Source organism: Microcaecilia unicolor, chromosome 6 (genome assembly GCF_901765095.1).
Source record: "Microcaecilia unicolor chromosome 6, aMicUni1.1, whole genome shotgun sequence".
NCBI lineage: Eukaryota > Metazoa > Chordata > Amphibia > Gymnophiona > Siphonopidae > Microcaecilia > Microcaecilia unicolor.
The window spans coordinates 340,475,284-340,498,154 of NC_044036.1; the positions used below are offsets into that span (position 1 = coordinate 340,475,284).

The 22,871-nt window shown below is 44.6% G+C and overlaps 1 protein-coding gene across 5 annotated transcripts in view; it reads left to right on the top strand.

The window, feature by feature from the left end:
• Positions 1-4,794: 4,794 nt before the first annotated feature.
• Positions 4,795-22,871, top strand: part of CEP131 (centrosomal protein 131) — a 103,149-nt gene continuing 85,072 nt past the window's right edge. For 3 of the 5 annotated variants that reach the window (XM_030208583.1, XM_030208581.1, XM_030208582.1), the window contains exons 1-3: positions 4,831-4,909; positions 13,965-14,166; positions 22,320-22,414. In XM_030208583.1, coding sequence (XP_030064443.1) covers positions 13,993-14,166; positions 22,320-22,414 — 269 coding nt within the window. In that variant the 5' untranslated portion in view covers positions 4,831-4,909; positions 13,965-13,992. Of the gene's footprint in view, positions 4,910-13,964; positions 14,167-22,319; positions 22,415-22,871 lie in introns of all 5 variants that reach the window. The other 2 variants (XM_030208584.1, XM_030208580.1) reach the window with 2 other exon arrangements.

A 22,871-nucleotide genomic window follows, 5' to 3' on the forward strand; every position in this document is an offset into this window, starting at 1 on the left:
TGGTATTAGGAAAGGGATTGAAAACAAAAATGAGACGTTATAATGCCTTTGTATCGCTCCATGGTGCGACCGCAACTCGAATAGTGTGTTCAGTTCTGGTCACCTCATCTCAAAAAATTTTCGGAAACCACTAAAGACAGACCTGTTCAGAAGAGCATACCCCATTGACCCAACATAAAAATATCCGGACACTTGTGACACAATGTAACCAAAGACTGTAACACACATTGCCTGACTCTTCCCCCTTTCCCTGTCTTAAGTTCCCCCCAATTGTACCTACCATGTACCTCATTCTACCACAATATCACTTTGTATTCATTCATACCATGTATTTGTTCAGACTGGAATTGGCTAACGCCGTTAACGGTAATATGTAAGCCACATTGAGCCTGCAAAAATGTGGGATACAAATGTAACAAATAAATAAAAAAGATATAGTGGAATTAGAAAAGGTGCAGAGAAGGGTGACAAAAATGATAAAGCGGATGGGACAATTTCCCTTTGAGGAAAGGCTAAAACAGCTAGGGCTCTTTAACTTGGGGGAAAAAAAGGCTGAAGGGAGATATGATAGAGGTCTATAAAATAATCAGTGGAGTGGAAAGGTAGATGTGAATGGCTTGTTTACTCTTTCCGAAAATACTAGGACTAGGGGGCATGCAATGAAGCTACAAAGTAGTAAATTTAAAACATCAGAGAAAATATTTCTTCACTCAATGTGTAATTAAACTCTAGAATTTGTTGCACAGAAAATGTGGTACAGGCGCTTAGCTTAGTGGGTTTTAAAATGATGGAACAGCTTGCCTGTGAATATATGCTTTGAAATTAATGATGTAAGTTTTTGAAAATTAACTTGGCTGTTTCACAAATTTGTAGTATCAAGAATAAGGTTTAATTTTAAAGTGTCAATATTGTGTGATCTAGGGTGGTGGTTCCCAAACCTGACCCTGGAGGCACCGCAGCCAGTAAATTTAAAACTACTTTGTAGCTTCATCGCATGCCCCCTAGTCCTAGTATTTTTGGAAAGAGTAAACAAGTGATTCACGTCTACTTGTTCCACTCCACTGATTATTTTATAGACCTCTATCATATCTCCCCTCAGCCGCCTTTTCTCCAAGTGGAAGAGCCCTTCCCTCATAGGGAAGTCGTCCATCCCTTTTATCATTTTTGTCGTCCTTCTCTGTACCTTTTCTAATTCCACTATATCTTTTTTTTTGAGATGTGGTTACCAGTCTCTCAAGGGAAGTGAAGGTGGGAAAAGCAAAATGCAAGAATACCTGGAATGAAGAAGTGAAAGGAAAGGAGTGACAGGGTTCTATGCAGTGCGTTTTTTCTAGCGAAAAAGGTGCTGGTACTCAAATGCCAGGCCACCCTTCAGGGGTGGGGTGATTACTGAGGGACCCACCCCATGATAGGTAGGCCCCCTGCAACCAGTCCCAGAATCTATGACAACACTGAATTGGTGTGTAGAGCCTGAGCTCTTTCATTAAAACTTGGGTACCATAGGTCAATTGTAGAAGACAATGGAAAAGGTGCCAGTACTCAGTACTCCCTCAAAAAAAACCCTGGTTCTATGGCATTGATCTAGGAGGGGGGGAGGGAAATGGGGCTTGATATACTGCTTTTCTGGGGTTTTTGCAACTACATTCAAAGTGGTTTACATATATTCAGGTACTTATTTTGTACCAGGGGCAATGGAGGGTTAAGTGACTTGCCCAGAGTCACAAGGAGCTGCAGAGGGAATCGAACCCAGTTCCCCAGAATCTGCTGCACTAACCACTAGGCTACTCCTCCATTAGCAACATTCCATCTAGAATCTCAAATAGTAGCAACAGAATCTCAATAGTGGAGGCGTGGCCTAGTGGTTAGGGTGGTGGACTTTGTTCCTGAGGAACTGAGTTCAATTCCGGGCACAGGCAGCTCCTTGTGACTCTGGGTAAGTCACTTAACCCTCCATTGCCTGCCGCATTGAGCCTGCCATGAGTGGGAAAGCGTGGGGTACAAATGTAACAAAATAAATAACTAAATAGTAGCAACATTCCATCTAGAATCTCAATTAGTAGCAACCACTAGGCTACTCTTCCACTCCTTGGGATTCCGGAATCTTGCTATTCATTGGGGCTCTAAATGGAATGTTGCTACACTTTGAGATTGTGCCTGGAATCTTGTTACTGAGATGATACACTGCCTTTCTGTGGTTTTTGCAACTACATTCAAAGTGGTTTACATATATTCAGGTACTTATTTTGTACCAGGGGCAATGGAGGGTTAAGTGACTTGCCCAGAGTCACAAAGAGCTGCAGTGGGAATCAAACTCAGTTCCCCAGGATCAAAGTCCACTGCACTAACCACTAGGCTACTCCCCCACTCATTCCACCAATAAGAGCCAACCTCATCAGTGATGTCACAATGGCTTGATTGCCCGATACTTGGCTCACTTCTGATATTGTGATGTCATAAGGGAAAGGGAAATTGGACTTGATATACTGCCTTTGTGAGGCTTTTGCAACTACATTCAAAGCGGCTTACATATATTCAGGTACTTATTTTGTACCTGGGGCAATAGAGGGTTAAGTGACTTGCCCAGAGTCACAAAGAGCTGCAGTGGGAATTAAACTCAGTTCCCCAAGATCAAAGCCCACTGCACTAACCACTAGGTTCCACCTAAGTACATTAGAGAGGCATATTTTCAGAACACTTAGTCTTCAAAGCACATAGGTTTGTATGGAACTTTGGAAGGCTAAGTGCTTTGAAAATGAGCCCCTAGGTGAGTTATCCGCCATGAGCTTCTCTATCAAGGAGGACAAAGCCGTAGCGGAGAAATTAAATGAATTCTTTGCTTCGGTCTTCACCGAGGAGGATTTGGAGGGGACACCGGTGCCGGAAAGAATATTTGAAGCGGGGGAGTCGGAGAAACTAAACAAATTCTCTGTAACCTTGGAGGATGTAATGGGTCAGTTCAGCAAGCTGAAGAGTAGTAAATCACCGGGACCTGATGGTATTCATCCCAGAGTATTAATAGAACTAAAAAATGAACTTGCGGAGCTACTGTTAGAAATATGCAATCTGTCCCTAAAATCGAGTGTAATACCGGAAGACTGGAGGGTAGCCAATGTTACTCCGATTTTTAAGAAAGGTTCCAGAGGAGATCCGGGAAATTATAGACCGGTGAGTCTGACGTCGGTGCCGGGCAAGATGGTGGAGGCTATTATTAAGAATAAAATTGCAGAGCATATACAAAAACATGGACTGATGAGACAAAGTCAGCACGGATTTAGTGAAGGGAAGTCTTGCCTCACCAATCTAATGCATTTTTTTTGAGGGGGTAAGCAAACATGTGGACAATGGGGAGCCGGTTGATATTGTATATCTGGATTTTCAGAAGGCGTTTGACAAAGTGCCGCACGAAAGACTCCTGAAGAAATTGCAGAGTCATGGAATCGGAGGTAGGGTATTATTATGGATTAAGAACTGGTTGAAAGATAGGAAGCAGAGAGTAGGATTGCGTGGCCAGTATTCTCAGTGGAGGAGGGTAGTTAGTGGGGTCCCGCAGGGGTCTGTGCTGGGTCCGTGCTTTTTAATGTATTTATAAATGACCTAGAGATGGGAATAACTAGTGAGGTAATTAAATTCGCCGATGACACAAAATTATTCAGGGTCGTCAAGTCGCAGGAGGAATGTGAACGATTACAGGAGGACCTTGCGAGACTGGGAGAATGGGCGTGCAAGTGGCAGATGAAGTTCAATGTTGACAAGTGCAAAGTGATGCATGTGGGTAAGAGGAACCCGAATTATAGCTACGTCTTGCAAGGTTCCGCGTTAGGAGTTACGGATCAAGAAAGGGATCTGGGTGTCGTCGTCGATGATACGCTGAAACCTTCTGCTCAGTGTGCTGCTGCGGCTAGGAAAGCGAATAGAATGTTGGGTGTTATTAGGAAGGGTATGGGGTCCAGGTGTGCGGATGTTATAATGCCGTTGTATCGCTCCATGGTGCGACCGCACCTGGAGTATTGTGTTCAGTACTGGTCTCCGTATCTCAAAAAAGATATAGTAGAATTGGAAAAGGTACAGCGAAGGGCGACGAAAATGATAGTGGGGATGGGACGACTTTCCTATGAAGAGAGGCTGAGAAGGCTAGGGCTTTTCAGCTTGGAGAAGAGACGGCTGAGGGGAGATATGATAGAAGTGTATAAAATAATGAGTGGAATGGATCGGGTGGATGTGAAGCGACTGTTCACGCTATCCAAAAATACTAGGACTAGAGGGCATGAGTTGAAGCTACAGTGTGGTAAATTTAAAACGAATCGGAGAAAATTTTTCTTCACCCAACGTGTAATTAGACTCTGGAATTCGTTGCCGGAGAACGTGGTACGGGCGGTTAGCTTGACGGAGTTTAAAAAGGGGTTAGATAGATTCCTAAAGGACAAGTCCATAGACCGCTATTAAATGGACTGGAAAAATTCCTCATTTTTAGGTATAACTTGTCTGGAATGTTTTTACGTTTGGGGAGCGTGCCAGGTGCCCTTGACCTGGATTGGCCACTGTCGGTGACAGGATGCTGGGCTAGATGGACCTTTGGTCTTCCCAGTATGGCACTACTTATGTACTTATAGCATCGTCTTGGCACCGAGCTTTGCACGGCTACCCTTGCATCTACGTTTGCGGAGCAACACTGCGTCCAGTTGCCATGGCAACCGACTCCCGATTCCCTCAGCCCCAGACAACAAACCCAAGCGGCCGCGCGCTCTCTCTCTCTCCTCTGACGCAACTTCCTGTTTCCGGTAAGGGAAGGCGGGATGTGCGGAGGGACTGCTTGGGAGAGAGATTGTTGTGATTATCATAGCAGCAGGGGACGGACGGGGCACCGGAGAAGGAAAGTCGCGATATTGAGAGTGGGCGTGGGCGACTTCAGGTATGACTTTGACTTGGGGGGGGGGGGAGGCCGGTCCCCGAATGCGTGGGATTTGGAGGCGTATTTTCAAAGAACCATTGGTTACTAAGTGCTTTGAAAATACCCTTTCTTGGAGCAGTTGGTTTTCTGCTCTTTTGAAACCTATGATAGTATTGACTTCTGAAAAGGGTTTTGATTAAGCCTTTTGCAAGCTTTTCTTTATTAAAGATGGTTGTATATTTTTATAGAAAGCACCTGACGAAATTTCAGCAAAAAGGAGTAATGATACTAGCAATAAGCTGAAATCTGCCTGCACATTCGATCCTCTTCAAATTACATAACATTGGATGAATAGCTACACTAATAGTTATGTCATTTGTATATTTTTATAGACAGTACTGCACTCTTTCAACTGAAACAACATAGCAACATCACAGATTTTGTTGTAATAAAATCTTTTTACCTGACCCCAAAAAAAAGGGGGATCACATTGCTGGATATTTGGAAACATTTTTGTACAGATCAAAGTAGGAAGGGAAATTGGGCACAGAGGAGTTGTTCTATGGGGTCCTGTTCCCACCAATCTTTTGGGCATTTCTGAGAATTATTTTAAAAAAGGAGTCCTGTTTGATTTTAGGAAAATCACCCATCCATAATGTGGATTGGGAGGCATGCAGAGCACTGGGTATTTCTTCCCCCATCCTCTACCTTGTTTTATCTATGCAAATCCTAATTTCTTGATGCAATCCATTGCTTCTGCTGCAATATAGGCTAATATCCAGAGCCAAGACTATGCTTACCACTTACCTGTCCTTTGCAGCTGCCCTTGCTGTTCCAGTGCAGAGATCGTGCGCACTCAGCTTGGACAGTGCACTTTGCACCCCTACCCCCCCCCCCCCCCCCCACACACACACACACACCCACCCACCCACCTCTGTTCAGTTCTTCTCTGCAGCACTGCACAGTACTCCATCACTGGCCCTTTCTTAGAAGAACCTCTCAATTGCATAAACGTATGCTACTTTGCAGCAGATTTGCCAACATAAGAGTCTGGAACTCTGGAGTGGAGGAATAACCCAACAGAACAGCGGGCTGAGAGCCAAGGAAGCCAGGGTTCAAATCCCAACTTGACATAAGAATAGACATAAGACTAATGTTCCATCTACCCAGTATCCTGTTTTCAACAGTGGCCAATCCAGGTCTGAAGTACCTGGCAGAATCCCAATTAGTAGCAACATTCCATGCTACCATTCCCGAGGCAAGCAGTGGTTTTCCCCATGTCTATCTCAATAGGTGGTTGCCAATTATAGACCAGTGATCTCTATCCCAATTTTTGTGAAACTTATGTAGAGCTTAGTCACTGAGCAACTGAATATCTTGATTCGTATGATATTCTTCCCACAGCTCAATCCAGGTTTCGTGCATTTTTCAGCACGGAAATTATACTGTGTTCATATTAGATCATGCTAGGTTGTTATTGAGTGAAGGAAAGTGTGCCCTATTTCTTCAATTCGATTTGTTATTAGCTTTTGACCTAGTGGATTCATGCTTTCTATTAGAGAATTTGGAGGAATTGGGAGTTGCGGGTAATGTCTTCAAGTGATTTAGGGGTTTCTTGGCTAGTAGATCTTATAGAGTCAAGTTACAGATGGAGTTTTCTTTTAGATGGTGTAACCCTTGTGGAGTTCCGCAGGGTTCTCCAATCTCCGATACTCTTTAATGTATTTTTGCAATCTCTGAATATATTATTAGATAGGCATGATTTCCTTCATTACAATTATGCAGATGAGATTCCTGTTCAATCCATTTCTAGGATTAATACTGCAAGAATTCAGTGTTGTATGGATTTATTAGAAAGGTGGATGTATCTCCATAAGCTAAAACTTAACAGAGAAAACAAAGTTTCTATGTTTTCATTCTAGACTAGAACAAATTCCTCAGAAGCTTACTATCAATGATGTTGATTTCCAACTTTCCTCAAATATTAAGATTGGGGGGGGGGGGGTCAAATTGATAGTTCTACCTCATTAGATTCACGGGTAAATTGTGTAGTTAATTTTTTTTTTTTTAATGAAGAAGCTTCCTATAATTAGTAAATTTTTTGAACTTAGCCTGTATGAACGATTGATACATTCTTTACTATTGTCATCTCTTGATTACTGCAATTTGATCTGTCTGGGTTGCTCCAAGAACTCATTGAGAAAGTTGCAAACAGTGCAGAATATGGCAATTAGATAGTTTATCTGATAGGATTTCTCCTTTTTATATAAAACTTCTTTCGTTGCATGTCGCAGCTAGAATTTCATTTAAATTAGCTTGTTTTCGTTTTAAAATGATTTGATATGTAAACATTTGTACATGTAAGTATGACAATAGTAAGAGGATTACCATACAGGACTCCAAGATGTAAGGTAAGTGGTTTCCTCCTTGATAAGTCTGCCAGCTGTTAGGACATCCTGGCTGCAGCTCCTGGATTCTCTGTAGTGTTCCTGGCTTCCTCTCTGTGCTGTTCCTCCAAAAAAATCCCTTTTAAAAGCAGTTTTAAAGTGTTTTAAGAGTTGTATGAGTGAGAACAGTGTGATTGAATAGAGTCAATTGTCCCTAAACAGCCTGCCGCCGTTTCAAAGGCTTTAAGAGAGTTGTCTGATGTTTTTGCTGAACACTAAGAATAAAATGTATTAAGATTTCAGACTGGAATAGCAAATGCTATATTAAGCTGTCTGTAGGAGCAGCTGAGGAATAATTTCTGGCGGGTCCTCTTAAAGATTTGTTTAATAAATCCTTGGAGACGGGAGAGGTTCCAAGGGATTGGAGAACGGCGGAGGTGGTCCCTCTTCACAAAAGTGGTGATAGAGAAGAAGCTGGAAACTACAGGCCGGTAAGCCTCACTTCGATTATTGGAAAAGTATTGGAAAAAAGTATTGGAAAAGTAATGGAAGCAATGGTGATGGAAAGGATAGTGAATTTCCTAGAAGCCAATAAGTTGCAAGATCCGAGACAACATGGTTTTACCAAAGGGAAATTGTGCCAAACGAATCTCATTGAATTCTTTGACTGGGTGACTGGAGAATTAAATCAGGGATGTGATATAGACTTAATCTACCTAGATTTCAGCAAGGCTTTTGACACGGTTCCCCACAGGAGGCTCTTGAACAAACTGGACGGGCTGAAGATAGGACCCGAAGTGGTGAACTGGATTAGGAACTGGTTGACGGACAGACGCCAGAGGGTGGTGGTAAATGGAATTCGCTCGGAGGAGGGAAAGGTGAGTAGTGGAGTGCCTCAGGGATCGGTGCTAGGACCGATTCTGTTCAATATATTTGTGAGTATTTTATTTATTTTATTGCATTTGTATTCCACATTTTCCCACCTATTTGCGGGCTCAGTGTGGCTTACAATACATTGTAATGATGGAAGTACAATTTGTTACAACACAATTATGGTTACATTGTGAGGAGTTAAGTTAAAACAAGGTCCAGGTATCGTTAAGGGGAATGAAACAGTGGGGAAGAACGACTAACAATAGAAGAACAACTGATACTGATAGGGCAACAGAACATTAGCAGTAGAACGTTCTGGCTTAATATATTTTTACCTGTAAAATTGAGGTTTAAATGTGTTAAAGTTACGGGGGATAATAGTACAGAGGAGAATGTATTGATGCATTGTTAACAGTGTGTGTGGACTTCATGTGTTTTGATCTTTTCGATAGGCTTTTTCAAAGAGATGAGTCTTTAATAGTTTACGGAAGTCGGTTAGTTCATAGTTCGTTTTCAGGTTGCGTGGTAGTGTATTCCAGAATTGCGTGCTCATATAAGAGAAGGTTGATGCGTGCAGCACTTTGTATTTTATGCCTTTGCAATTAGGGAAGTGGAGGTTGAGGAAAGTTCGGGATGATCTTTTAGCGTTTCTGGGTGTTAGGTCTATTAGGTCAGACATGTAGGCTGGGGCTTCACCATGAATGATTTTGTGGACTAGTGTGCATACTTTAAAAGTGATGCGTTCCTTAAGTGGCAGCCAGTGTAACTTCTCTCGTAGGGGTTTCGCACTTTCGTATTTTGGTCTCCCAAAGATGAGTCTGGCTGCTGTGTTCTGGGCTGTTTGAAGTTTCCTCAGTGTTTGCTCTTTGCAACCTGCGTTTAGTGAGTTGCAATAGTCCAGATGGCTGAGTACAAGTGATTGCACTAGGCTGCGGAAGACGGATCTTGGGAAGTATGGTCTGATTCTTTTCAGTTTCCACATGCAGTAGAACATCTTTTTGGTTGTGTTGTTTGCGTGAGTTTCAAGTGTTAGGTGGCGGTCAATGGTGACTCCAAGGATTTTTAAAGTTTCTGAGATTGGAAGATTTAGTTTTGGTGTGTTTATTGCGGTAAATTCTTTCGTGTTGTATTGGGAGGTAAGTATCAGGCATTGAGTTTTTTCTGCATTCAGTTTCATTCGAAATGCATCTGCCCAGGTGTTCATGATGTGTAAGCTTTGGTTAATTTCATTGGAGATTTCTTTGATGTCGTGTTTGAAAGGGATGTATATTGTTACATCGTCGGCGTGTATGTATGGGTTGAGGTTATGGTTTGATAGAAGTTTTGCCAAGGGTATCATCATTAGGTTGAAAATAGTTGGTGATAGGGGTGATCCTTGCGGTACTCCACATTCTGGTGTCCATGCTGCAGACGTAGTTGAATTTGATGTGACTTGGTATGAGCGCAAGGTTCGGAACCTCTTGAACCAGTTTAGGACATTGCCTCCAATGTCGAAGTATTCAGGTATGTGTAGTAGGATTTCGTGGTCGACCATATCAAAGGCACTTGACATGTCGAATTGTAGGAGGAGTATATTGTTGCCGGTTGCAATCATTTGTTTAAATTTAGTCATTAGGGTAATTAATACTGTTTCTGTGCTGTGATTCGATCTGAATCCTGATTGGGCGTCATGCAGTATTGAGAACTTGTTTAGATAGTTTGTGAATTGCTTTGTTACCATTCCTTCAGTTATTTTGGTTATTAGTGGTATGGATGCTACTGATCTATAATTAGTTATTTCGCTTGCATTTTTCTTTGTGTCTTTGGGTATTGGGGTGAGTAGAATTTTTCCTTTTTCTTTTGGGAAAAGTCCGTTTTGTAGCATGGAGTTTACATGGTTCGTTAGGTCTGTTATGAATTGTTGAGGAGCTGATTTCATGAGGTTGTTTGGGCATATATCTAGTTTGCAGTAGGATTTGGCAAATCTTTTGAGTGTTTCAGAGATGAGGTCTTCTGATAGTAATTCAAATTCGGTCCAGGTTCTGTCTGCTGGGTATATTCCGTCTTCTGGGTCTAGACAATCTAGGAGTGTGGCGTATTCAATAGGGTTGGCGGGTATTTTAAGTCGTAGTTGTATAATTTTCTCTTTGAAGTATTTCACAAGGTTGTCAGCACTTGGTATGTCTTTGCTATTGTTTGTTACTGGTGTGGTGTCTAGCAGTTTATTCACGAGGTAGAAGAGTTTGTGTGTGTCTTTGTAGTTTGGTCCAATCATTGTTTTGTAATGTAGTCTTTTGGTCTGTTTTATGGTGTATTTGTATTTCCTCCGAAGTAGTTTCCAGGCATTTAGTGTTTGTTCATCTTTCTTTTTGTTCCATGCACGTTCTAGTTTCCTGACTTGTGTTTTGAGTTTTTTCAGTTCTTCGGTGAACCATGGATTTGATTTTTTCCTGTGTGATGTTCTTGTTTGGATTGGGGCGATTTTGTCTAATGTTGTTTTACATATATCGTCCCATTCCTGGAGGAATTGGATGGTGTCTGCATTTGTTGACCATTCGTTTTGATAAATCTGTTGCCAGAATGTTTTGGGGTCTATTTTTCCTCTCGTGGTGTATGTTGTTCGCTCATGTTTGTTGATTGTGTTTCTGTGTGTTGTTCGCCAGTGAAGGGAGACATGTGCTTTATGGTGGTCTGACCATAGTGTGGGTGCCCATGTAGGATTAGTAAGTAGGATTGTTGAGTCTGGGTCAAATTTGTGTGCAATAATGTCTAGTGTGTGTCCTTTCATGTGTGTTGGTTGAGTGTTAGGTACGTGTAGATCCCAGAGTTTTAAAAATTCTTTGTATTCTCGTGTGCCTGTTGAGGTGTCGTCTTCAAGGTGTAGGTTGACATCTCCTAATATGAGGATGTTTGAGGTAGAGACACATGTGTTTGAGATGAAGTCCATAAGTTGAGTTTGGGCGTCTTGCCACTTTCCTGGTGGCCTGTAGAATAGGATTGCGTTGAGGTGTCCTAGTAGATTTGGGTGATTAATTCTTGTCGCCTGTATTTGTTATGGTGAACTCGGATTTGTAAATAATGGCTATTCCGCCACCTCTTTTTCCATTTCTTGTCCAGTGGGTGATTTTGTATTCTGGCGGGCATGTCTCTAAGATGGCGGGGTCTGTAGGGCTGTGGAACCAGGTTTCCGTGATGAATAGAAGGTCTAGCTTATCTGTGGTAATCCAGTCTAATATATCTACTGAATTGCTTACTGCTGATCTTGCATTGATGTATCCTATTTGGATTGAGCGGTATGGTTCCGTAGGGGGGTTCGATGTGTTTATTTTTATTAGTTGTCTGTTTCCTCGTTGGTTGGAGTTGTTGTTGTTGTTCTCTTTTTGTTGGTGGTTTTCGTATGTGGAGTTTTTTCTTTTGGGTTTGGTTATTGTGTCTTTGGTCTGGTGAGTTGTTGGTATATTGTGGTTGGGTTGTTATGTATGTTCTTTAGGGTGACATTGTTGAAGGGTTAGAAGGTAAAGTTTGCCTTTTTGCGGATGATACAAAGATTTGTAACAGAGTGGACACCCGGGAGGGAGTGGAAAACATGAAAAAGGATCTGCGGAAGCTAGAAGAATGGTCTAAGGTTTGGCAATTAAAATTCAATGCAAAGAAATGCAAAGTGATGCACTTAGGGAGTAGAAATCCACGGGAGACTTATGTGTTAGGCGGGGAGAGTCTGATAGGTACTGACAGGGAGAGGGACCTTGGGGTGATAGTATCTGAGGATCTGAAGGTGGTGGCTGTAAGTAGAAGGTTGCTAGGCTGTATAGAGAGGGGAGTGACCAGCAGAAGAAAAGAGGTTTTAATGCCCCTATATAAGTCGTTGGTGAGGCCCCACCTGGAGTATTGTGTTCAGTTCTGGAGGCCGTATCTTGCTAAGGATGTAAAAAGAATTGAAGCGGTGCAAAGAAAAGCTACGAGAATGGTACGGGATTTGCGTTACAAGACGTATGAGGAGAGACTTGCTGACCTGAACATGTATACACTGGAGGAAAGGAGAAACGGGTGATATGATACAGACGTTCAAATATCTGAAAGGTATTACTCCGCAAACGAACCTTTTCCGGAGATGGGAAGGCGGTAGAACTAGAGGACATGAAATGAGACTGAAGGGGGGCAGACTCAAGAAAAATGTCAGGAAGTATTTTTTCACGGAGAGAGTTGTGGATGCTTGGAATGCTCTCCCGCGGGAGGTGGTGGAGAGGAAAACGGTAACAGAATTCAAACATGCTTGGGATAAACATAAAGGAATCCTGTTCCGAGGGAATGGATCCTCAGAAGCTTAGCTGAGATTAGGTGGCAGAGCCGGTGGTGGGAGGCGGGGCTGGTGGTTGGGAGGCGAGAATATTGCTGGACAGACTTATACGGTCTGTCCCAGAGCCGGTGGTTGGGAGGCAGGGATAGTGCTGGGCAGACTTAAACGGTCTGTGCCCTGAAAATGACAAATACAAATCAAGGTAAGGTATACACAAAAAGTAGCACATATGAGTTTATCTTGTTGGGCAGACTAGATGGACCATGCAGGTCTTTTTCTGCCGTCATCTACTATGTTACTATGTATGTTACTATGTTACAAGGGCAGATTCCCAAATATATGCTCACTCACTTTTGTTTTGCTTCCTCTAATTGAGCTCAGAGATTTATTGCTGATAACTTTTTTACATTTTCTATAGTTAAAGGAAAGGAAAGATTAGGAGTTCTGTTTACTGAGGTGCGCTTGCATTTTTAGTCCGCGCTAATCCTAGACACACCCATAGGAATATATGGGTGTCTCTGGCATTAATGCGTGCTAATTTTTAGCGCTGTCTAAAAACGCTAGCGTGGCTTAGTACTCTACTGCTGAACCTTCTCCATTGATAAAAATGATAAAGGGGATGGGACGACTTCCCTATGAGGAAAGGCTAAAGCAGCTAGGGCTCTTCAGCTTGGAGAAAAGACGTCTGAGGGGAGATATGATAGAGGTCTATAAAGTAATGAGTGGAGTTGAACGGGTTGATGTGAAGCGTCTGTTCATGCTTTCCAAAAATACTAGGACTAGGGGGCATGCGATGAAGCTACAATGCAGTAAATTTAAAACGAATCGGGGAGAATTTTTCTTCACTCAACGTGTAATTAAACTCTGGAATTTGTTGCCAGAGAATGTGGTAAAGGCGGTTAGCTTAGCGGAGTTTTAAAAAGGTTTGGACGGCTTCCTAAAGGAAAAGTCCATAGACCGTTATTAAATGGACTTGGGGAAAATCCACTATTTCTGGGATAAGCAGTATAAAATGTTTTGTACTTTTTTGGGATCTTGCCAGGTATTTGTGACCTGGATTGGCCACTGTTGGAAACAGGATGCTGGGCTCGATGGACCTTTGGTCTTTCCCAGTATGGCAATACTTATGAACCCTACCCTCTGTTTTCTGTTCAATAATCAATTCCTAAGCTACTACCGAAAAAGCACGAGCTAAATCCAGATCCCTGACTTAATGCACCTAGTCCAGGGTTTGTCGACCCAGACCTCAGGGAACCCCCAAGCCTGTCTGGTTTTCAAGATATCCACAATCGTGAAAGAAATTTGCTCGTGCTGCCTTTATTGTATTCAAATATATCTCATGCATATTCATTGTGGAAATCTTGAAAACCAGACTGGCTTGAGAAGTCCTGACCTAGTCTCTCAGAATGTTGCAGCCAGTGGTGAATTCATTGTATCCATCATTTCTGGCATAGCTGGTTGTCGGAAAATGCTGACGCCCTTGTTTTGGAGTGCTTTTCCCCATGTTGTCATTCTCTAATTTCTTCTTTCGTCATCGTAGCCCTGCTTCCTTCTCGTGCTCCCTCCAGATGCAGAACTTCCGCAGCAGCTCCTCCTCCCAAGCTACTGGTGATGGGTTAGATCTGAGTCTAACTGGCTCCCAGCTATCTGTGAGCCAGCGCCCAAGCAGTGCCTGTTCCGCCAAGCATATAACTCGCTCCTTCTCAGTAGCCACAGAAGTTAAAGCCAAGAGAAATGCTGCGGTGAGTGCACCTTGTCTGATCTGTTCCTTTTCTGGTGAGATGTCTCTCATTCCCGTAATATCACATCATTCATACCTCCAATCACAGAACGATATATATTATATGTCTTTATGCCCCCTTATCGCCCTCTAAGCTCCCATTGTTTCCTTCCAATGTTTCAATGTTTGTGCTCCATTGTTACACTCTCAACGACACTTCAATTGTTTCGCATAATTATGCAAAATATAATCCATAACCAATATGTAACAAATTGTATTTCCAACATTTAACTCCTATTGTAAGCCACACTGAACCCGCAAAAAGGTGGGAAAATGTGGGATACAAATGCAATAAATAAATAAATACCCACCTCCTGTATTTCTAACATGTGATTAAGCATTTTACTATTAAGGGCTCATTTTCAAAGCACTTAGACGCACAGAGTACCAACTTTGAGTGTCTAAGTGCTTTGAAAATAAACCCCACACTGTGTGTTTGACTCCGTTAACATGTTGGGGAGCAGAAACTGTGTATTTTAGCTGGTATTTGTTTTGTTTTTTTGAATGCTGACTCAAAAATTGGAATAATAATGATTATTAAACAATTACTAAAAAAGGAAAGCTGTCCAGTTTCACATATTCGCTTGCAAAAGGTAGTTATGAAATATTCACATTTGTCAAACTTTGGGAAACTATGTTTTTGGGGGTGGGGGGGTGGGGGCTGGCAGTTTGCACCCCACCCCCTCTTCGTTTGGGCTTCGGTGTCAATCAGAACTGAACTATCATTTGCAATTATGCAGGAATATTTTTTAAATCCCATTTCAGCTTACCTAGCCAAGGGTCCCTTTTAAAAAGGTGCTCTAAAAAGTTTAGAATGCCCACGAAAAGCTGCTACTACTACTACTACTACTACTATTTAGCATTTCTATAGCGCTACAAGGCGTACGCAGCGCTGCACAAACATAGAAGAAAGACAGTCCCTGCTCAAAGAGCTTACAATCTAATAGACAAAAAATAAATAAAGTAAGCAAATCAAATCAATTAATGTGGACGGGAAGGAAGAGAGGAGGGTAGGTGGAGGTGAGTGGTTACGAGTCAAAAGCAATGTTAAAGAGGTGGGCTTTCAGTCTAGATTTAAAGGTGGCCAAGGATGGGCCAAGACGTAGGGGCTCAGGAAGTTTATTCCAGGCGTAGGGTGCAGCGAGACAGAAGGCGCGAAGTCTGGAGTTGGCAGTAGTGGAGAAGGGAACAGATAAGAAGGATTTATCCATGGAGCGGAGTGCACGGGAAGGGGTGTAGGGAAGGACGAGTGTGGAGAGATACTGGGGAGCAGCAGAGTGAGTGCATTTATAGGTTAGTAGAAGAAGTTTGAACAGGATGCAAAAACGGAGAGGGAGCCAGTGAAGCGACTTGAGGAGAGGGGTAGTATGAGTAAAGCGACCCTGGCGGAAGACGAGACGGGCAGCAGAGTTTTGAACCGACTGGAGAGGGGAGAGGCAGAGTTTTGAACCGACTGGAGAGGGGAGAGGTGACTAAGTGGGAGGCCAGCAAGAAGCAGATTGCAGTAGTCTAAACGAGAGGTGACAAGGGTGTGGATGAGGGTTTTGGTAGAGTGCTCGGAAAGAAAGGGGCGGATTTTACGGATGTTGTAAAGAAAGAAACGACAGGTCTTGGCAATCTGCTGGATATGAGCAGAGAAGGAGAGAGAAGAGTCAAAGATGACCCCAAGGTTTCGAGCTGAGGAGACAGGGAGAATGAGAGAGCCATCAACAGAAATAGAAAACGGGGGGAGCGGGGAGGTGGGTTTGGGGGGGAAAATGAGAAGCCCATTTCCTTGTCCATAACCATGCCCCTTTTTGCCTGCACGCGTTAGAAATTAGGTGCACTACATTGCCGAATGAGCTTAGTAAGTTGTGCCTGTAAATTCTTATTGTTAAGAGCAGTTATCAACGTTGATTAGTTTGTTAAGCCAATTAAGTTAAGAATACGCTTGGATTTCGGCGTGGATCTCTAGGCACGCTATATAGAATTTGGGGGATAAAACACAACAAACATTGGAACCCACTGAATGATGGTATTTATATATATATACTAGGAAAAAAAGGCCCGTTTCTGAAGCCAATGAAACGGGCGCTAGCAAGGTATTGGCTTCCTGCAATTAATGTTTTGAAAGGGATTGTTAGGAGAAATGTGTTGTCATGATAATGAATAATTTACATTGTTGTATTATGTGTAATATCTTTTTTTGTTTTTCTGTGTTTTTGTGTGTTGGTTCTGATTCTGCATGTTAGAGCTTGTGTATTTATTGGGGGGGGGGGGGGGGGAGTGTGTGGGTGTGAGTGAGAGACAGAGATCTTGATTTACCATGGCAGAGTTTGTGTATTAAGGGGGGGGTGGGAGGGGAGGGTGTGAGTGAGAGAGAGAGAGAGATGCTGTTTCTCCATGGCACAGTGTGTGTATAATGTTGTGGGGGGGGGGGGGTGTGGAAGGAATGTGTGTCTGTGTCAGACAGAAAGATGGTGATTGTCCCTTGGAGAGTTTGTATATGATGTGGGGGGGGGGGGGGGTGGGTGAAGAGGGTAGCGGCATCTGTGTGTGAGAGTGTTTGGAGGGGGGGACAATTGCCTTTCTTCCCCTGAACTTCCCTTAGCCCCGTAGCGGAAGGGGGGGGGCTTGGTTATTGATTTGGTTGGGAGTGTGTGAGTTGCATGACCAATCTGCGTTGCCATTCTTGGGGGGCGGGGGGAGATGGTAGCGGTGTTCCGCATCAGTACATGTGTTTGTGTGTGGTTTTTTTTTGGGGGGGGGGGGGCTGTGTGTGTGAGTGAGAGAGAGAGATATTGAATTTCCTTGGTAGAGTTTGTGTATTAAGGGGGGTGGGGCTAGGAGTGTGTGTGTGTGTGTGTGTGTGTGTGTGTGTGAGTGAGAGAGAGAGATGCTGTCTCTCCATGGCAGAGTGTGTGTATGTTCTTGGGGGGGGGGGGGGGGGAGTGGAGTTTGGTTGTGGGTGTGAATGAGAGATGGTGATTCTCCATGGTACAGCTTGTGTATTTAGTGGGGGGGGGGGGGGGGAGGGGGGAGTGTGTGTGTGTGTGTGAGTGAGTGAGAGAGATGTTGATTTTCCATTTTAGAGTTTGTGTATTAAGGGGGGGTGGGAGGGGAGGGTGTGAGTGACAGAGATGCTGTTTCTCCATGGCAGAGTGTGTGTATGATGATTTTGAGGGGTGGGGGAGGGTGTTTTGAAGGGATGTATGTCTGTTGATTGTCCCTTGGAGAGTTTGTGTATGATGTGGGTGGGTGGTGGTGATGGGGTGGGGAGGGTGTCAGAGTTTGTGTATGATGTTGGGGGGGGGGGGGGACAGTGTAGCGGTGTGTGTGTGTGAGAGTGTGGGCACTCACCTATTGGCTACAGTCATACTGTCCTTTGTATTGCAAGCATTCCAAGTATGCATACCAATAGAAAGATGTTTTGCTTAAAAGTGAGAAAAAAATGCTTTACACACTTCCGTTACCTTAGTGGTGAAACTATGTTTTCATTGACTAGTTTATGGAGATAGGATCAAAGGAAGTAACATATTGGAGAAACTGCCATTTATCCTGGTATATTGGATCCTTAGCATGACAAAATCAGTGAAGCTGGATCTGTTAAAATCAGGTTTCCTCTCATCACGTTTTTACAGCCCTGAAGCGTTCTCCCTCCGGCACCGGCGATTCAGAGAGTCAGCCTTCTTGCCAGCGTCGGGGTCTCTCCTCAGGCACGTCCCACCTCTGCGGAAAATGGGACGTTGAATTACAGTAGGTGGGACGTGCCTGAGGAGAGACCCCGACGCTGGCAGAAGGCTGACTATCTGAATTGCCGGTGCCGGAGGGAGAACGCTTCAGGGCACTGAAAATGACCACGCGGACTGTAGAGAGGCTGCGGGCGAAACGCGAAAGCTGTAAGACTGGGGGGGGTGTGGAGAAGGGAGAAAGAGCTGCCCAAGGAGGCTTTAATAGACAGGAGTGGAAGTGAGCCTATGTAGTCCATTGTAAGCAAGGAAGCCAGTTTGGTTAATCTGTTTCCACCCCCCCTGTGACGTGCCACGCTCTTCATTTATATAGTAGGAGTACCCGCCCTCGACGTCATCACGTTTTGACACGAGGGCGGGGCACTCTCACTGTTCTGCCCTCAACATCATCACGTTTTGACGAGAGGGCGGGGTAGAGAGAGATGTGACACCCTTACGAACCCTTCACTGAAGCCACGGAGTCAGCTTCAGAACGTTGGAGGTGCGTTTTATTATAGTGTGTGTGTATGTATATAGGTATATATATATATATCAAATATATATAAAAGACAAGTGACCGACTCATCCGCAAATGCGCAGTAGAGACTTCCCTCTCTGTCCCGCTCTCTCATCAAGACGTGATGACGTTAGAGGGCTGAACAGAGAGGGAAACGGACGCTGCCAGCCTGCCGCTGGAGAGCCTGGACGAAGGAAAGGAACATCGCTGGCGCACCAACCGCCGCTCCCTCCCCCTCCGTATCGGGCCCTTCACTGACATGACAGCGCCTCTCACCTCCGTGTAGAAGCGCTGCAGGCAGCAGCAGAGCGATCTGCTGCTGCCTCTAGCGCTTTCACACGGAGGTGAGAGGCGCTCTCATGTCAGTGCAGAGGGCCCGGCACGGAGGGAGGAGGGTAGCTGGACATGAAGAGAGGAGGGTTGCTGGACATGGGGGGAGAGCACGGCAGAGAGGAGGGTTGCTGGACATGGGGGGAGAGCAGGGGAGTGAGGAGGGTTGCTGGACATGGGGGGAGAGCAGGGGAGAGAACAGGGTGGGGGGGGGGGGGAAGGCCAAGGGAAAAAGGAGGGTTGCTGGATATGGGGGGAGAGCAGGGGAGAGAGGAGGGTCGGTGGACGGGGTGAGGCCAGGGGAGACAGGAGGGCTGCTGGACATGGTGGGGAGGGCAGGGGAGAGAGCAGGGTTGCTGGATAAGGATCGATGGAGGGGAGGGCAGGGAAGAGAGGAGGGTTGCTGGACATGGGGGGGAGGGCAGGGAAGAGAGGAGGGTTGCTGGACATGGGGGGGAGGGCAGGGAAGAGAGGAGGGTTGCTGGACATGGGGGAAGGGCAGGGGAGAGAGGAGGGTTGCTGGACATGGGGGGAGGGCAAGGGAGAGAGCAGGGTTGGTGGACAGGGCGGGGAGGCCAAGGGAAAGAGGAGGGTTGCTGGATATGGGGGAGGGCAGGGGAGAGAGGATGATTGGTGGACGGGGGGGAGGCCAGGGGATACAGGAGGGCTGCTAGACATGGGGGGAGGGCAGGGGAGAGAGCAGGGTTGCTGGACATGGATCGGGGGAGGGCAGGGGAGAGAGGAGGTTTGTTGGACATGGAGGTGAGAATTACAAATCTCGCCCGTTTTAACGGGCTTAACGGCTAGTATATATATAAAGCGAACATGCATGGAATATACATACTTACATAAAAATCATATATTAATATATAATCACAAACAGCAATTAATCATGAGTGACATGCATGGCATATAATACATATCAGATATCCTGTACCTATATTTAGGTTTCTCTTTTCTTTTATATTTATGATTTTACATTAATATGATTTCCAATTATGTTGATAAATAAAGTGTTTATTATATGCCTTGCATGTCACCCTTATGTTCAATTGCTGTTTGTGATTTTATATGAATATATATAGTTTTTATGTACGTATTAAATGCTATGCATGTGCCTTTTATGTTCGCTTTCTATATATGTATAATTTACACATACCATCATTTAGTGTTTTATTATTTTAAGGTCTAAATTTGATATGTGTTTGATGACTGATTTCTGTAGTATTATACCACTGAGGCAGCCCATGAGTAGAGCGAAATGTGGACCATGTCGGCTGATATTCTAGTAAAAGTTGTCGTTCTACTGAACCAACGTTTTGTTGTTACGTCTTCCCAGTGATGCCAAGATCTAAGTAGCAAATATATTTCAATTTCCTGATTATATTTGGGTTAGTTCTGTGTCAAAGATGAAAATCTTCCTCTGGCTGAAGTGGAAACATTCGCCTGCAAAGCTTCCATCGAGGCCAAGCGAATCTATGGAAAGTTGGTGCGAAATACGGACTAGAGGGTAACGAGACCTGTCCAGCGGCAATACCCAGGATTTTCTTCAAATGGTTTCCTTCTTGCAGTGAGCTGCTGATGTCTAGTTGTAAGAATGAAGTGTTTGGGAACCCAGCATTGTAATTTGTAATCCAGATCTTTATTAGGGGACTGGCATTGCTGATACCCGGACGCCAGAAGAGGACGTCCGGGCTCCGCCCTGGGGTTATAAACCCCTTTTGCTCTCCGCCCACCTCAGCAGGGTGCTGCTGTGCGGCGGGAAAATTCCCACCGCCCCCAACTCGCACCCCGCTGGCATCCTCACTGCGCCTTGCTTGAGTATTAGAAAATCCATAAAATATATTGCTGTAAAAATGAGAACCATCTGATCCTTATTAAGCCGGTGAAGAATAGAGTAAGATCTCTGTTTAGGAACCTGGTCTCAACAACAGTCCACACTTGTTACCACCCACAAGAGGTTTCATCTGTTACAGAACACAGCAGCAAGAACTATGGCGAGGCTTAGTGATTAGATCATGCCTTGCCCTTACAGAATAAACTACATTAGGAAACGTAACAACAAAGCGTTGGTTCAATAGAACGACAACGTTTATGGTACTGGTATGAAGTGTTTTATTGTCAGGAAGTATTTTTTCACGGAGAGAGTAGTGGATGCTTGGAATGCCCTCCCGCGGGAGGTGGTGGAAATGAAAACGGTAACTGAATTCAAAAATGCGTGGGATAAACATAAAGGAATCCTGTGCCGAAGGAATGGATCCTCAGGAGCTTAGTCAAGATCGGGAGGCGAGGCTGGTGTTTGGGAGGCGGGGATAGTGCTGGGCAGACTTGTACGGTCTGTGCCAGAGCCGGTGGTTGGGAGGCGGGACTGGTGGTTGGGAGGTGAGGATAGTGCTGGGCAGACTTGTACGGTCTGTGCCAGAGCCGGTGGTTGGGAGGCGGGACTGGTGGTTGGGAGGTGAGGATAGTGCTGGGCAGACTTGTACGGTCTGTGCCAGAGCCGGTGGTTGGGAGGCGGGACTGGTGGTTGGGAGGTGAGGATAGTGCTGGGCAGACTTGTACGGTCTGTGCCAGAGCCGGTGGTTGGGAGGCGGGACTGGTGGTTGGGAGGTGAGGATAGTGCTGGGCAGACTTATACGGTCTGTGCCTGTGCCAGAGCCGGTGGTTGGGAGGTGGGGCTGGTGGTTGGGAGGCGGGGATAGTGCTGGGCAGACTTATAGGGTCTGTGCCAGAGCCGGTGGTGGGAGGCGGGGCCGGTGGTTGGGAGGTGAGGATAGTGCTGGACAGACTTGTACGGTCTGTGCCCTGAAGAGCACAGGTACAAATCAAAGTAGGGTATACACAAAAAGCAGCAAATATGAGTTATCTTGATGGGCAGACTGGATGGACCGCGCAGGTCTTTTTCTGCCGTCATCTACTATGTTACTATGTTTCTATATTGTGTGTATTGTGATAAAATGTAGTATTGTATGTTTTGTATGTAAATTGTTTTGAGTTCACCACAGAAATAAGGTACTGTAGACACACAAACAGATTGAACTATCACTAATATGAAGCTTGTGAGCAGTAGTTCCGATGTGTCAAGGTTTTAATTGTGGTTCATGACAGTTAGTGCTGCTACTTGCAGGTTTCAAGCTGGTGCGAATTCAGCCCCTTTTTGTCTGAGTTCACTATGCGCTCACAGAGGTTTTTTTTTAAAAGGTACGATACAAACTCATTAGTGTTTTTGTTACTTAAATATGTTTTATCCCAAGTAAATGCTTTGAGAGGAAGGACAGATTTTCAATCATCTGTATACTGTCATATTGACAAGTCTTGGGTCTACTTTTTGGAGCTCTGCTCATCCTTGGTGCTGTGTGAAGAATTAAGAATCCATTCTCTAGTTGATATCTAATATTATTAAATGAAAATAGTTGATGGAAAACTGGTGATGGTGATGATATCTGTTATTTTTCTGTAGCTTACAAGAGTTGCACCCACTATAGTCCTGCATGACATCTCAGCAGCCTTCAGTTTTAGAAGGAACCTGGATGAATGTTTTCTTTTGTTTTTCCTGTTCAGGCAGATGCAGGACTGGACAGCTCCCGAGCCATTAACAACCTACGGAGATCCAACAGCACAACCCAAGTTAACCAGAGGATAAACAGCACTATTAGGTATAGGACAAGTTCAAGATGGATTGAACCGATCATGAGCATGTGATGGTGGGAGATTGAATAGTGGTGCGGGACAGCTTAAGGAATGAGGGAGTCATGGTCATTAAACCACATACAGTTCAAGCTTCTCCTTCTTACCTACAAATGCACTCAGTCTGCAGCCCCTCATTACCTCTCTACCCTCATTTCCCCTTACGTTCCCACCCGAAACCTCCGCTCACAGGACAAATCCCTCCTCTCAGTACCCTTCTCCACCACCGCCAACTCCAGGCTCCGCCCTTTCTGCCTCACCTCACCCTATGCTTGGAATAAACTTCCTGAGCCCTTGCGCCAAGGCCCCTCCCTACCCATCTTCAAATCCTTGCTCAAAGCCCACCTCTTCAATGTTGCCTTCGGCACCTAACCTTTATACCTATTCAGGAAATCTAGACTACCCCAATCTGACTGCCCCTATTTG